Consider the following 15,151-nt stretch of genomic DNA (forward strand, 5'->3'; position numbering starts at 1 on the left):
AAGTTAAGTTAAGGTCCCCAACTTAACTACATCTGTAAAGTCATTTTTGTCCTATAACAGAACATACCCACAGGTTCAAGGGATTACGAGGTAGACATCTTTCAGGGATCAATATTCCACCCATCATAGGGGCCTACCCTTCTTCCTTTGTTTCTTCCCTCCTGCTGCTTAGAAAGTGGGTGTCATAGCTGGAGTGCCCTATGGGACCGTGAAATGAGGGGCTAATTTAGGGGTAGCAGAAAGGGAAGTCAAAGTAACCTGGGCCCCAGGCAATTCTGCAGCAATATTCCAGTCCTGAATCACCTGCCTCCAGACTTCTGTGTAGGAGAGAAATTAACTTCACTCTTCAGCCTCTGCTATTTGGGGTTTCCAGTAGTCACAGCCAAACCTAACCACACAGTAGCATCTAAGGAAATGACTTATTAAGGAGGTCTGGGACATTCACCTATTTGGGGGAGCCTATGGACCCCTAAACAAATTCCACTTTGTAAAGAGACTTTCTATCTTTGGTCAACAGACAATCCCTAAATTAGTTCAAACATGTCTACCTTTCATATAAAGCTAGTTGAATTGGGGCATCAGTGCTGTCTGAACTGTAACTTCAGCATGACTGGTTTTGCCTCTTTATTTGACAGAGTTAGTAGTTTATTTTTGCTCCTGCTTGGTCAGCACCAATGTGGTTTTTCAGCCCAGACACTCTCTTGTGAAGATCCAGGACAATACCTAGCTACGCCCATCAGAGGGAGGATCTGAGGACCCAGACAAAAGGGCACACATTCATTTTGTGTCACTTGTTGTCAGCTCTGAGGTCTTCTGCGCGAAGTGCTGTCCTTGCTCTAGCGAGATGAGAAAGACCTCAGTTTCTGGAGGAACCGCCCCACCCACCCGTGTATGCGCTCTTACATACATGATTGTATTTAACCCTCACTCAATCACATGAGATCGCATTACCGGTAATTCACAGGCGAGTAGACAGACTCAGAGGGATTAAGTTATTTGCCCTTGTTCAGAAGAGCCATAAATAGTGGATGCAGAAGGGGAAGTTAAACCCTTCCCAGAGCGCTGAGAGCCAGCACTGTTAATTTCTGTATTTGTCCAGCGATCCTCCCCTCTCTTCTCCACTGGATCTCAGGACAACAGGCGACATGAAAGTTGGCTTGTGCTTTACAAAGTCTGCGTGTTTGTGTGTCTCCTCATCTAGAGGAGAAATAATCTGTACTTCTGGTCGAGAAAATTAGACTTTCAACATTAAATTAAAATAAACCTTGCATTTATTTATTGCAATAAATTCAATTGTACAGTATTTTCAATTTGTTTTTAAATCTTGGAGGTTATTTTGTACATTTTATTGTGTTTCTAGAACTACTGAAGTGGAAATAGTTCCAGGTAATATAGCAATTTCAAATTGGCAATATCCAGACATATCCAGATGTGTGAAACTTCTGAATCTTTTAGAGCATGTATAAGTAGGAGAAATGATTTTTCAAATTCTCATTACCTTGGACATAAGACTAATTGAGAATTCAGGAAAATATTAGAATTTATTCAAATGATACAAATTACAGCAAAAACACTTACAATTTTGTATGTGTAATGATGACTAGATGTGAGAGTTCAGTGTATTCTATAATGCAGACAAGAATCTTGACGGTATGCTGATGAAACAGCAAATATTTAAGGTGTTTATATGTTCTGTGTTTAGGGAAAGACTAAACAATTCAACTTGAAAGTGAATTATAAAATATTGCTTAAGGCTAGAGCTATCTATGCTTTCAAAAGCCATAGCATTTCACTTATAGAGAAAAATAATTTTAGTTAAAAAGGAATAAAATTTTATTGTCCATTCTATCTCATGATATATAAATGTAGCATACTTTAATATGGGAACCTGGCATTGGCAGGTAATCACTAGGTAGCCTAAAACACCTGTATCCGTCACCTTCACTCTCTAAACAGCTACCGGTAGCTACTATTTGTAGAGCTTCACCTCTTCTTCCTACTCCGAGTCACCCGCAGATCCTTTCCCCACAGCTGTCCACAAGCTGCTACAAGCTGTCCACATGTAGCAATTTCCTGAAGGCTGGCTGCCAGCTGAGTGGCTCCGTCACCCCCAGTTCTTTTTCAGGGAAGCCTTTCTGCTTCCTGTTGCCCTGCCTCGGCTTCCCATTAGGTTTATTGCTCCCCCATCTAGCTTGTCAGAATGGCTGTGAGTAAAATTTGATTTAGTGTTAACCCAGAACTTCCCTCTTCTGACCCTTCTAAGTACTTGATTTTCAGGAGGGTTTCTAGGTGATGCTGTTGAAGTATGAAAGACCTCAGTTGTGAACTTTTTTCTTAGAAAAACAATTTTAATTCCTTATGCAATCGTGCAATACTTCAGCAATCAGCCAGCTTCTACCAAAGTTCCAACTTGTGTTCTTCTAAAGACAGCTTTTCCTGCCTGCAAACACTGTGTCAACACAGAGAATTGAGACAGTTACCTGAGTGGACAGTTTTTGTCAGCAGCAATGTCAGCAGGCCCTTGGGAGATGGCTGCGCTGGGCGGGGAAATAAAAAGAGTATATAGTAAGGTGTCCGTGGTTCCTACCTACACCCTGATCATTGTCACCACTGCAGTCCACATAAGACATACCCTAAACACATGCACACAAAATGCACACAGGCCAACAAACAAAACCAGACACACGATGATAGACTCACCCTAAGACACACCCACACCTACATAGAAACCCAGATCTGGGGAGAAAGAGAAGGAGGAAGAGAATGGGAATGGAAGAACAGGCAGACTTCACCGACTTGAAAGGGCAATGCCATACTTAGATTTCATTCAAACTTAAATGCATTGAACGGAACTAGTTGAAGGAGAGGATGTGGAGAGAGGGACGGCCCTGGACGCAGGGCCAAGATTAATCTGAGAAATCAAAGCAGCCTTTGTGGTTCAAAAGGAGAAATTTGGGGAACCTGAGTGACTCCTATGGACTCTGATCAATTCACCGATAATCAGTCCAATCTCCGATTGGGACGACCAGGCAAGTGCGGCTTCCAGACGTGTCGGCACAGAGAGCAAGAGCCCAGTAAACCTTGCTGGATGCATTCTGGCGCCAGTCCCGGATCGAAAGGGGCAAGTGAATTGCAGATGCCAAACCCGTTGAAAACAATAGGCAGGACCTGAAATCACCACCAACTCAGATGTTGTTATTGCGTGGTATGAGTTTGGCTTTTAAGGTGAGAACGTCTTTGAGTAACCGTAAGCAAAACTACAGGAAGGACTTTATCGCGAAAGAAAGGGGGACTTTGTCGGGCACTGTTGCGGACACCATGAGACCCGACGCTGTGCACGAGGAGGCCCGGGTCCTCGACCCCGGCGCCGGCTCCCCGTGGCTCCTGGTGTTGGATGTGTGTGTGTGTGGCGCGGAGCCCGCGCGGGATCTTGCGGCGCCCGCGCGGGATCTTCCGGAGCCCGGGACTACAGTCGTGGGCTGAGCCCGGACAGTGCTGCAGCCGCCTGGTCTGCGCGCGCCATCGGCGCCCGGCGGCGCTCCACGATCGTACCTCACCGCGGATGGAAGATTCCGGGAGGAACGGTGGGGTTCATGGTCCAGCGGGGATGCCCTTCGGAGAGTGGCGGACGTGGAGGCGCGGACGGCGAGCCGCGGATGCTGCGGCGCTCGGGCCGACGCGCGCTCGCAGCGGCTGCGCTCTGCGTTGGCCGAAACCCCGTCTCCCTCCGCGCCGAGGCCGCTTTCCCGGGCGTTCGCGGTGTGCGTCTGTTCACTGAGGCCGAGGAGCGCGCCGTGCCTGAGGAGCAGAGGGAGGCTGGCAGCCCCACAGCGGAGGTGGGTACCACAGTCACCTCGGGTTCCGGCACCCGGCGGTAGCTTGAGTGGCCGAAAGAGGCCGGGCTGGCTGATTTGTTTCGGGCTCCAGGGAGGTCTCACTGTTCAGGACTCCTCACGCGAGAGTCTGGGCCGCGTGCGTGGGCTCGGCTGGCAGGTCCGAGCGCCCCAGCGCCCCGTCGGCCGAGGGTGGCCGCTCAGACTCGGAGACGCGCACGTCCAGCCGCACGCGGGTCGCCCGGTGGGGCCTGACCTGGACCCAGTGGCCGGAGGAGTCGGGACTACGCGCTCCGTCCCGCTTCGGGTGAGGCGCCGCGTGGCTGCGGCCCGAGCTCGGTCGCCCTCCTTCCTGTCTTACGGGCGCATCTGGCGTGCCGGGCTCCGCTCTCCGCCGCCTCCCTTGGTCTCCCTGGGTCTCCCTGGGAGACCGGCCTCTAATGGCAACTACACTTCGCCGCCGCCACCACGTGCCCTGGCGACTGTGCGCCAGGCCCGGTAATAAACTTGAAGGACATCATCTCATTTCGTCCTTGTGCTGAGCCCATTTTATGGAAGGGGAAACACAGAATTCAGGGGTTTGTTCCAGGGCCCGCGTAGTTAAGGGTTGGGGGGACCGAAAGCCGGGCCTCTTCTGCGCGGAGGCACCAGCCCCGGCGGCCGGAGCCCCAGCCCAGCAGAGCGGCAGAGCCGCACGCCGGCCGGAGTCAGACCGCGCCCTCCGCCGCCGAGCCCGGCCCCGGGCGGCCCGCGCCTCTTCTCCTCGGGTTGGCGAACCCTGGAACCCCCAGCGGGGAGGCCGCGGCGCGCGGTTGGGCCCGGAGCCTCGGAGAGGGCGGCGGCTTCCGCGTGGAGCCCTGAAGACCTCCTTGGCCTCAGAGGACAAGCCACCGCACCTCCAGCAACCGGGCGGCCGAGCTCCAGCAGGTAGGTCTTCCCTCCACCCCACAGCATCAGCTTCCCTGGTGTCAGATGAGGACAGCCTCTCCTGGTGAAGGATGCTGTGGGCAGTCTATTTATGAGGAAGGGCGGCGTTAAAACTAGGACGCGCTCAGTAAAGATCAGTGGTTATATGAACAAGAGGAGGTTTGTCAAAGGAGAGGGGCTGCAGGAGACTCGGGAAGTCTCTGCAGCTGCGATTCCCCAGCTGCTTCCGAAAATGATGATGATAATAAAACAACCAATATTTGTGGAGGGATAACTACTTTCTAGATACTGAATTCAGCGCTTTACATGTATTCTTTGGTTTAAACCTCACAACTCTATGAGGAGGTATCCGCTTTCACTTTACGGATGAGAAAAGCGAGGCAGGGGGAAGTGGAGTAATTTTATCAGGGTCACGGCTGGTATTTGAGGGACCCGAGGTCTGAATGTAGTCTTGCTAGACTCCAGAGCCCAGGCGGGTGTGGAGAGGCTGCAGGGGCTCACAGCCTGTGAGATGTCTCACTGATGAGGAAGTTCTCCTTTCTGATCCACAGAACCTTCTTTTATTCGGAGGGGCGTTATGACTCGATTTCTCTCTCTCTCTCAAGAAAACCGCACACGCACAAAAAAAACAATAACAATAAAACCCAAAAAGCAGAAACAAAACCCACCAACAAAGCAAAAACAAACCCTGCATCTCTTTGCAAACGAAAATAATAGCGGCGACTCTTGGGAGTGAGCCGTTGTCTCGGAACCGGTGGAAACGCTGGGGAGGCGCCTTCAGGCGTGCACTGGGGCTGTGCTGCCCGTCCAAGGGCCGCGGGGAGGAGCAGATTGGCCCGGAGGTTGGAAGCCCACTACGTCGGGGCCTGTGTTCCCCTAACACAAGACACTCTTGGCCCTCAGGCTCCAGGGGTGGAAACTCATCCAGAGCAACACTTCCTTCGGAGGAGCCCCCGAAAAACGCCTCGCCTGGACGGCCGCTTTGGGCGTTTCTCTGTCCCCCTCGGTGCGGGGCCGGGTGGCATCTCTGGCTCTGCACTTATTCATCGACAGCCTGCCACACTCCGAAACCCCATGCCTATGGGCTCTACTGCCTAAGAAATTAATTCATTTTCAGAAGTGACTCCTAAATTTACAATGAAACAAAACAAAACACCTGAAAATCCACCTGCTGATACGCTTTCCCAACCTAAAACCCAAACGTGGTGCCTAACCGGGTTTTCCCTGGTTAGTGCCAAAAAAAAAAAAAATGCTGCTTTAATTTTTTAAATGAATTGGAATCATTGCACTGCAAGAAGGGTTTGATACAAAGCAAGCGGAATCAATTTTCTTCTCTTTCCACGTTATCTGTATTTATTAAACGTTTTCCACAAACATCATCTGAACACGAGGCCCAGACCCTGAAACAAGCAACTGACCTGGAAACCACAGACCTGTTTGCAAAGAACTGTTAGGTAATTTTAAAACTTTAAATAAAAATAACCATCTTGCCTGAAATTCCCCAACCACATACATTTTCATCATCTCTAAGGATGAGGAAGTCATACCCTGTGGATAGTTTCCAAGGTGGGTCAGGCCACCCTGATTGTCCCCACACAGTCTTCCCTGCCCTGAGATCAGGAACCAGATCCCCATCTGGAATAGAAAGCTCCAGATATCTTCAGTGTAGTGATTGCTCAGGGGCCATCTTTCTTCCCCCAAACCTTCGCTCCAGGCCCATCTCCCCTTGCCGTCTCTGGGAGTTTGGGCACAAAGGGGTGTACAGCGATGCTGTCGCTGCCCCTGTGCCCCAGCCCTGCCACCACCCAGCCACGCTTGCAAGACATTCTTTTCTTCAGAGGAAAGAGGTGGAGGCTGAAGGATGTGTACTGGTGAAGGATGTGGTTCTGCTAAAAGGATTAAAAAAGAAGAGGAGAAGGAGGAATTATTCTGTTCCGTGGGCATTGATTTCACTAGGTCTTTGAAACTTCACATGTTTCCTTTCAGTTATTTCTAAACGTTAAGGCAGAGGCTGGAGTAAAAATGGCTCTGTTCCCCGGGCAGGTTGAGGCGCTCCATCCAGTTTGCCTGCTGTGTTGGGGACGGTTCCAGTTTGTATAGTTTCTGTTGTCTTTTGAAGAGCCGGCTTCTCTAAAGAGGTCCACGGTTCTGGAGTGATGGTACCTGCACGGCAGCACAGACGTTGCCAGTCCAACAGTATCACCCAAAGAGGCCCCAGATATTTCAGAAAACGTCTCTTCTCCTTCCAGAAGGTGGGCCAACGTCTCCCCACCGCGCCCCAGTTGGCACTAGGCGCCTCACAGCCCGGGCTCTCCCCTCCAGTCTGGGGTGGGCCGCCCAGCTCCTGCCCCAGCGAACGGCCTGGACCAGTGGTCACACCCGGGGTCCTGGGTCCGCGCCTCCCTCCTTTGCGGGTGGCCGATGCCACCGGGCAGGGAGGAGCCCCATCTCTCACCGAGATTCTTGCGGTCGCAGAGGCGCCACACTGGAAGGCTGAGGCGACGCGCTAAGGCCAGGCGGCAGGCGGCCCTCCCGGGCGGCGGCGGGGACCGCGGGCGGCACAGCACCCCCGGGGGGCGGCGGGGGCGGCAGCGCCAGCAGCTCCTCGCCCGAGGTCACCGCGCAGTCCTGCTCGGGCTCCGCGTCCCTACCGCCCGCGGCCACGGTCCCGCCGCTGCGCTTCTTGTCCTCCTCCTTTTTCCACTTCATTCGGCGGTTTTGGAACCAGATCTTGATGTGTCTCTCTGTCAAGTTAAGCATGACGGCCAGCTCCACCCGGCGCGGCCTGGAGATGTATTTGTTGAACAGGAATTCCTTCTCCAGCTCCAGCAGCTGCGCGCGAGTGTAAGCGGTGCGCGTCCGCTTGTTCTCCTCTGGCTCCGCTGCGTAGGCACCACCTGCGGGCGACACAGCACGTGAATGTGGTCCCTGATCCCTGGCTTCTCCTGCCTGTCCCCACCCGTGCAGTCCAACCCTTTTGCCCCAATCCTAGGAGCCCTGACCCCTTCCCAGCCGCTCGGGCCACCGAGCTCAGGCCCTCTATCCGAGAGCCCAGTCTGGGGCACGCAGCCCTTCCCTAGTACGGTTTGCCTTTTCTTGGAGGTCAAAGCTGCATGGGTTCTCTCCGTGGCTCTATCAACGAGTGGTTCTAGAATGTTGGTTCACTTAACCGCTGTTTGGGTTGGTGCTGATTAAAATGCACATAACAGATATCTAAACCGACTGGATTCTACCAAGGCAAAAAAATGTCTTTAATACAGTACTTAAAAAAACCTTTCTGACGATGACCCACAGTAACAAATACATTTCAAATCATCACCCAGTTCACACACTGACATGTGTAACTGCCACACAAAAAAATTTAGGACCTTAAACCAAACTTTACCACCTATGACGCTATCTAATTTCTCCTATTGTTTACTGTTTCATTAAAAACAAGGTTTCAACCCAGTAAACGGATTTCACGACCGACTAATGGGTGCAACCTTCACTTTGAAAAACCTTGAGCTAATAAAATTCCCGAGGTTATGACATATATTGTCATATCTGACCATATACTATCTCTCTATCAAGTTATACTGTAGTCAGCCCCAACTCAAGAACTGGTAAATTCTCTATAATTGTCATTCTAACCTCGGCTGGGCACCTGCCCTGGACGAGAAGGGAGAAACCATTCTGAGCCCCGGAGAAGGTCAACCCCAGCCTCTGTGTCCTGGGACCCAAATACTGGCCAAGGCAGGAGGGGAGGCTAGGGAGGGGAGCCTCGGGGCCGGATCCCCCACTGGGGAGCTGAGAGCCTGGCAGGGTAGAGGAGCCCCGAGCCCGGGTGGTGCGGAAGCGACAGCCAGGCCCGGCCTGGTAGATTAGCACCGCTCACCCGGTGTTTGTGGCTGTGCGCCTCCAGGCCCTGATCTTTTCCTTTCTGGGTGACATGCCGACTGCGCCCAGGCTGTGGACTCTGGGGCGGTGAGTTCCAGCGAAACACAGGGAAGAGTCCTAAATCGGCGTGTACGTAGGGCAGAGGTATGTGACATTTCTCCTGCAACTAGAGTTCAAAAGCTAGTGTGTGTGTTTCTAGAATACAAGCCACCAGGGGTTTCCCCCCAGGCCAAAAGGAGGTGCCCAGAAGCCAAGGCAGAGGCTCCGGTCAGAGTCAGCAGAGTCCTGCTTGCTGGGGGCGTCTCTCGGAGTCTGAACACTTCCAAGCCTTCCTTGGCTTGGGAGAGAAACGAGGGAGCCTTAAAAGAACGTCTGAAAAGGTCCTCTGAAGTTCATAAATTCAACCCACAACCTCGCGGGGCTTTGGCCCTTTTTCGGCAGCCTCCCCAAAGCTCTCTGAGAGGCTGCGCAAGGCCCACTAGCCCAGGGGTGCTGTGCCTAGGATGAGTTGGCAGGGGGTGAAGGCGTAGGATGGAGGCTGTTGGGAAGACGTCAGGACCCCCAGCCTGCACTGTTCTCCAAGGCGCAGGGGGAGGCGTTTAGGGGCAAGCCCGCCAGCAAGGCAGCCGCCGTTCATTTCTTAGGGCGAGGGTTTTGGAAGTTCCTGTTGTTAGTAGTATGCATATCCGATCTACGTATAAAGGCCCTTTGGTCACTTCTTTCTCTCCAGGGGTGTGAAACCCCAGTAGGAGCGGGCAGGCGAGCTCCCAGACCCTTGAAGTTTGGTTCCTTCCAGAGCTTCCGGGGAGGACGGCCCTGGCTGCAGCAGCATCGTGCAAGCAGCTGCCCGGAGGGCGCCTCCCGCCCCCCAGCCCCCGGCGGGCTGAGCCTGCAGTGGGTCAGAGGGCGCAGGCAAAGGCCCCTCCGACCGCGACCCTCCAGCCCGAGGAAGTCACCCTTCCAGAGCTACCCCATGCCCCGGCAAGGCTGCCGATTTTCCTTCGGGTTTTCCTTTCCGGCTCTTTCGGTCCGCCCGAGCCCAAGCTCCACCCGAGCAGCTGTAACACCCCCGGGAGGTGGGAAGTTACCCCACCGCAGAAAGGCTTTTTCGGGTCCTCCCTCGCATTCTTCCTGGGGAGGCCGCGAGGAGGGCCGGGGATTCGAGAAATGCGCGCCCCCAGCCCCCAGCGCGCCGTGGGAAGGGGGCCCGGGCGGGAGGCAGCTCCTGGCAGGAGACTACGGACTGGGAGTCCCGCGCCCACGGCCCGGGGACGCCGTCCTCCCGCCTCCCAAGAATCCCGCATTTGCCAAGGCTCCGAGGCCTTTGGCCGCGGCCGCGTGGGCTGAGGAAGGGTCGTGCGGGGTTTCGCCACCGGTGGGGAAGATCGCGGCCGAGTTTGGACCCTGTTCTGCCTCAGGACCTGCCCGGTCCCCACACAGCCTTCGCGAGAAAGTGGGGAGAGGCGAGCCCCGGGGATGAGCCCGGATGTCCCCAAGCCCGTCTTGGCTGCGCAAGGGGCAGAGTTGGGCAGGCTAGCCAGACTCGGCAGGCGGGGGCCGAGGATTCCCGGGGCGGGGGGCGCGGGCACCTCCAGCCTCTTTCCCCTGACTCCCGACTGTTAGTTGGAAGGAAAAGAAAAGTCCACTATTTGCAGTGCAGGTGTGACTAGAAGTGGCTTCGGCACGGAAGCGATAAGATTGTGTGGCGGCCGCACAGGCCGCGCCAGAGCTCGCCGCCGGCTCTGGGCCGGGAAGACCTTCCGTTACAGGCCGGCGCCTGGGGCTCCCTGTTTCGCCTGTGCCAGAGGGCATCTCCTTCCTCGAACTGACTGGCAGGGACGCAGCGCGGGGAGAGCCCGTCAAACACTTCCGTTGGTTCAAAAGTGAATGAGCATCGCAGACGCCTCTCCCAGCTGCTCGGTTTCGAGGGTGAGCGACCAGTCCTCGGCCCTGCGGTGACCCCCAGCCCCGGCCGCTGGACACCTTGCACGCTTGGGTACGGCTTTCCTTCTCTGCTTTTCTGCACCTACTTAGTGCCCCTGAGACGGCCTGGCTTTCTTTACTGGAGCCGCCCGCGGGGGTTGGGGGCGGTGCTCAAGGCGAGAAGGGGCCCGGGGCTCCGAAGGCGCGCTCCGGCCGGGCCGGGAGCATCCCAGAGCCCTGCTCGGCTCCCTCGGCGCGCCCTCCCGGGAGTCCTGGGCGGGCGGACCCCCACCTGGGGGAGGATTGGAGGGTACGAGGCCTTGAGCTCGGCCAGCCCTAGGCTCGCAGGGAGAGCGCGGGCTCCTGGAGTTCAGCGGACAGGGAAGGAAGGACTTTAGGCTGCCAGGAAGAGAGCTGAGTGGGAAAGACGCTCCAAGTTGGACCAGAAAAGCGCTTCTTTGCAAAATGGCCTGGTTAGCTCCCTGTATGCTTTAGTCCGACTCTAGGTTATCCATAGGGTCTGGGGACGCAAACTGGGAGAGAGTCCTGGGAAGCGCTTGGAGGTAGGGGCAGCCGGGTGGAGACCGGGTGAGGACAAAGCGGGCGGGAGCCAGGCTTACCTGCCCACTGGCCTTTCCACGCGTGAGCCTTGGTAGACTTCATCCACGGGAAAGGCAGCTGGACGCGGCAGGGCTCCTCCAGGGCGCCCGGCTCAGCTCCATCCGGGAAGGGCCCGGCCGGCGGGCGGGGGAGCGCGAGCTGAGCCGGGAGGTGGTGGTGGAGGTGCGCCACCGCGGGGTCGTCGGCGAGCGGGGGCACCTCGTACGGGGAGATGTCCGGAGGGCTGCCCTGCTCCAGCGCGCTCAGGGCGCCCGGGAATGGAGGCGGCGGCGGCGGCGGCAGCGGCGGGGGCTGGCGGCCCATGTACAGGCACGCAGGGGGGCTGGCGCTGAACTCTAGCGCCGGGCCCCGCTGGAACGCGCAAGGGTCCTTGTACAGCTGCGTGGCCGCGTAGTACTGCTCCTCGCCATTCATGGCTGCCGCCCGGCCTTGCGGACCGGGAGAAGGGGGCTGGAGCCAGGGACTTGGAGCTGTGCGGCGCTCCCACTCCCGGAGGCACCCCTGCAGCTTTGACAGCTCGGCACCGCTCGGAGAGGTGACCCGGTGCCGGCGGGACGGGCGGGCGGCCGCCGCGCCATAGGCTCCGCTGTGCCCCACGTGGCTCTGCCTGAGGCCATTATTGGCCTGGCTGGCTGCCTTAAGAAGCCGGGCCCAGGTACCCACGAGCGCCTGAACGTTTCAGTTTTCTCTTTCAGCCGAGTTTACTATACCTGTATGTGCAGTTGGCAGTACTCGCCAAAGTGGGGCACGAATGAAATTACTAGACTTTCTGTTCACTTATAGAAACATATTTTCCTCATACGTTAAACAGTCTATTTTCCTTGTACGTTTGATAATATACATATTAGTTCATTGGTATAATTTATAAATATACATCTGTTGCGGTTGTACACAGACTTTTAAAAAATTGTCAGGGAATACGGTCAAAATATTTTGCGGACCCCAGCTCTACAGGTCGGAAGCAGTTGGTTCTATTTTATTTATGAAACTTGTACACAACCACGAGTGATGTCAGTGAACTGGCACATAAAGATCCAGGATTCGCAGTACGTTTTTGCCTGTGGCTGTGCTCCGGGGATTTCTGGAGTGTAAACTATAACTTCAGAAGCATTCACAGTGGCTTCTAAATTTTTTAAAACGGAAAGGCATTATTAATTTTTGATTTTGGGAAATTGGGGTTCATTTGGCCAGCTCAGAATGCAGGTTCCTACAGTGGCAAGGGGGAAAAGAAGTAGCGTCCCCTCTTGTGTCTCGGAGGCGGGGGCAGGGGCTTGGCCCCCGGTTTCCAGATCCTAGATGGCTCCTCACGGATCCCGAGACCTGGCCGGAGTCCGTCAGCTGCAGAACATCGATTCCCGCGTCCGACTGAAACAAGGCAGGCCTGGGAGAGGAGCGTTCAGAAAAGAAAGAAAAGCGCAGCGTTTTTATGACAATGTCAGTGTTTGGCTCCCACCGATTCGGTAACTTCTGGGCCCTCTGGGGTCCTCACTGAATAGAGATGCTTTTTCGGATCCAGTGGTGCAGACGGACTATCTCCGGGTCGCGTTGGCACATAGCCTCGGACCCAGGCAGGATCAACGCCGCCGACCGGTTCGCCTTAGGCGTCCTGCCGAAGTGACCACATTCCTCGAACCGCCACGAGGGTTTTAGAAAAACTGGACACCACTGCAGAAAAGCCTGGGCAAGAGGGAGCGTGAACCACAAGGAACCAGCAAGAGGAAATCACTGCACTGACTTTCCTAAACTGCAAACTACATCCAGTCCTTTACGAGGTAGATTTAATATGTTTCCTCGTGGTGGAAATATACGAATGCATACGGATTGAGTGCGCTACCCTGAAATACGCCTCGTTTTCATTAAAAAGCAAAAGCTAGTTGGGAATCTGGACTTCTCTACAGATTCCTTCTCTTGTGAGGTGCTGGTGCCGTGTCAACATCTGTGTTGGGATGAGCGCTGGGCACCGAGTGGTCCCCGCGATGGTGGGGACGCGCGCAGCTCCGGGGGATCGTCGGAGCGTGGCTCTCGCCAAAGGGCAGGCTGAGAGCGGCCGGGCAGCGGGGGTAGTTCCGGCGATTTCTTCAGGGAAAAGGGCCACCTGCAGTCCGAGGGGGCCAGGGAGCGAAAGGCCGTGGGACCCGCGCACCTAATCTCTCCGCGCCCGCGTCAATGAGTCCATTGTTCGCGGCGTCCGCGGAGGACCCGCTATCACCGGCCGCGAGCGACCACATCGATCAGGAGGGCAGGGCTGGAGGGGGGTTGCTGGGCCGCGGCGTGTTGACCCTCGGAGATAATCTGCCGAGTCGCCGCGGGTTGACTTGGCGACGTGGTTATGAGCGGGCGGCAGCACCGCTTGGGACAAAGATCGGCCACCTTTCCCCTCCCCCTCTCTCTCTTCTCTTGCTCTCGCTCGCCTCCTCGGCGGTCCCTCTACTAGGGCGCTCCAGCAGCCCCCTCCTCCCCCTCCGCTGCTGCGGCCTCGCCCGCCCCTCCCCCCAGATCCAGAGTGTTTACTTTGCACTTCTCGTCTAATTGCACATTTCTGTAAATTGGTCTCCATTTCGATGCTTCATTTGCTCCCATTTAATATTTTTGCTCGGCCCTGCAGAAAGAAAAGAGGCACTCAGCAGAAAGCAAATCCGCCCCCCGCGCGCGCTGGCAAAATCCGGGAACCCCGGGCTGAACCACGACAACACGCGGGGGGCGAGGGGGTGTGGGCTGGAGATGTCCCACCCAGGCCTCCCCACCCTCACAGTGAGCATTTTCTGAGGCTGGCTGCCCAAAAAAGTGACCCAGGAAACCACGGCCGAACAGCCGCTTGTTATTGTTCTTATTAGGTGGGAAGAAGGTAGGGGGATTTTTGGATTGGCTAATTGTAATGTACGTACATGTACCCGCCACCGAGCAAGGTCGTGTGTTGTGTTTCTTCTGTGGATATAGCTCAGGGTATCATAAAAGCGCCAAGTCCATTACAGGTGAAATGCATTTCCGCTCTGAATCCCCGCCGACGCCTGCGCCCCTCTCGCCTCGCACAGGCCCGGGAGCGATACTGAGCCATTAGGCGAGAGCCTTCTCGAGCCATTTAACAGCAGCTCTTATGGATAAATAAACAAAAAAGGCTGTAAACCAATTATAGTGTGGACAGTGAAAAAGTCATTTATTAGCAGGACGTCCTGATGGCCCTCGCTGATATTGGAGGTCCTCGCCTGCCCGCTTCCCCCTTCCCTTCCCGAGGCGAGGCTTGGCCCTGGAGAACACAGGTTACCTTGTTCTCGGTCAGTGGCTGAGTCTTCCTCGGTGGTTTCACAAGCACGCCAAGGGCTGAATTTGGCTTGGCGATGAGAATTTTTAAGCCATTGTATTCCAGTGTAAAGAGGAAACAATATGTGAACATCACTTAACTCTGAGGCTGTGTTTGTGATGCATTTGTGTGGAATTTATTAGAGGGTGTCCTTTATAATTAATTTGCTGTTAAAAATAAAAATTAAATTATACCCTGAGTTGAAGCACTAAAGCTAACGACGTGATGTGTGGAATGAGAATACTCCTTCCATCATGTACTTCGAATTTTGGTAGATTACCCGGTCTTTAGTCCCCCCAGGGTAGTCATCTTTCTTACTCCAGGATTTCCTCAGAGTCTGGTACCCAGGTCTGAGAGAGGCCAAGGAAAACCTAATTTGTTCAGGAAAAAGGACCTCAGACTTTGAGTCAAAGACTTTCCATTGATTCCTAGGACAAAATAATTGAGCAAAATTAAGTGGAGAGTTGAAATTATTTTCCAGGTAATTCAGCACCCCCATCATATAGATAAATGCAGCCTAAAAATCTAATTTAATTGGACAATTGTCTGTTCTCTAACTTACTGGCTCTCTTTATGGTGAAAGAAGAGTGGAAGGGGCCCATGGGGGGCTGCACCCCAGGACTGGGCTTAGTGCTTCTCCCCCCCCCACCCCGCCACTAGCCCTTTCCTC

At 54.8% G+C, this 15,151-nt stretch overlaps 1 protein-coding gene across 1 annotated transcript; it reads right to left on the bottom strand.

Moving 5' to 3' along the window:
- Positions 1 to 7,211: 7,211 nt before the first annotated feature.
- On the bottom strand, positions 7,212 to 11,597 carry PDX1 (pancreatic and duodenal homeobox 1). The gene is made up of 2 exons (XM_067713200.1): positions 11,183 to 11,597; positions 7,212 to 7,657 (listed from the first exon to the last, which is right to left on the bottom strand). The coding sequence occupies exons 1-2, from the start codon at positions 11,595 to 11,597 to the stop codon at positions 7,212 to 7,214; spliced, it is 861 nt and encodes a 286-aa protein (XP_067569301.1).
- Positions 11,598 to 15,151: the final 3,554 nt, after the last annotated feature.

Source organism: Pseudorca crassidens, chromosome 18 (assembly GCF_039906515.1).
Source record: "Pseudorca crassidens isolate mPseCra1 chromosome 18, mPseCra1.hap1, whole genome shotgun sequence".
Lineage (NCBI taxonomy): Eukaryota > Metazoa > Chordata > Mammalia > Artiodactyla > Delphinidae > Pseudorca > Pseudorca crassidens.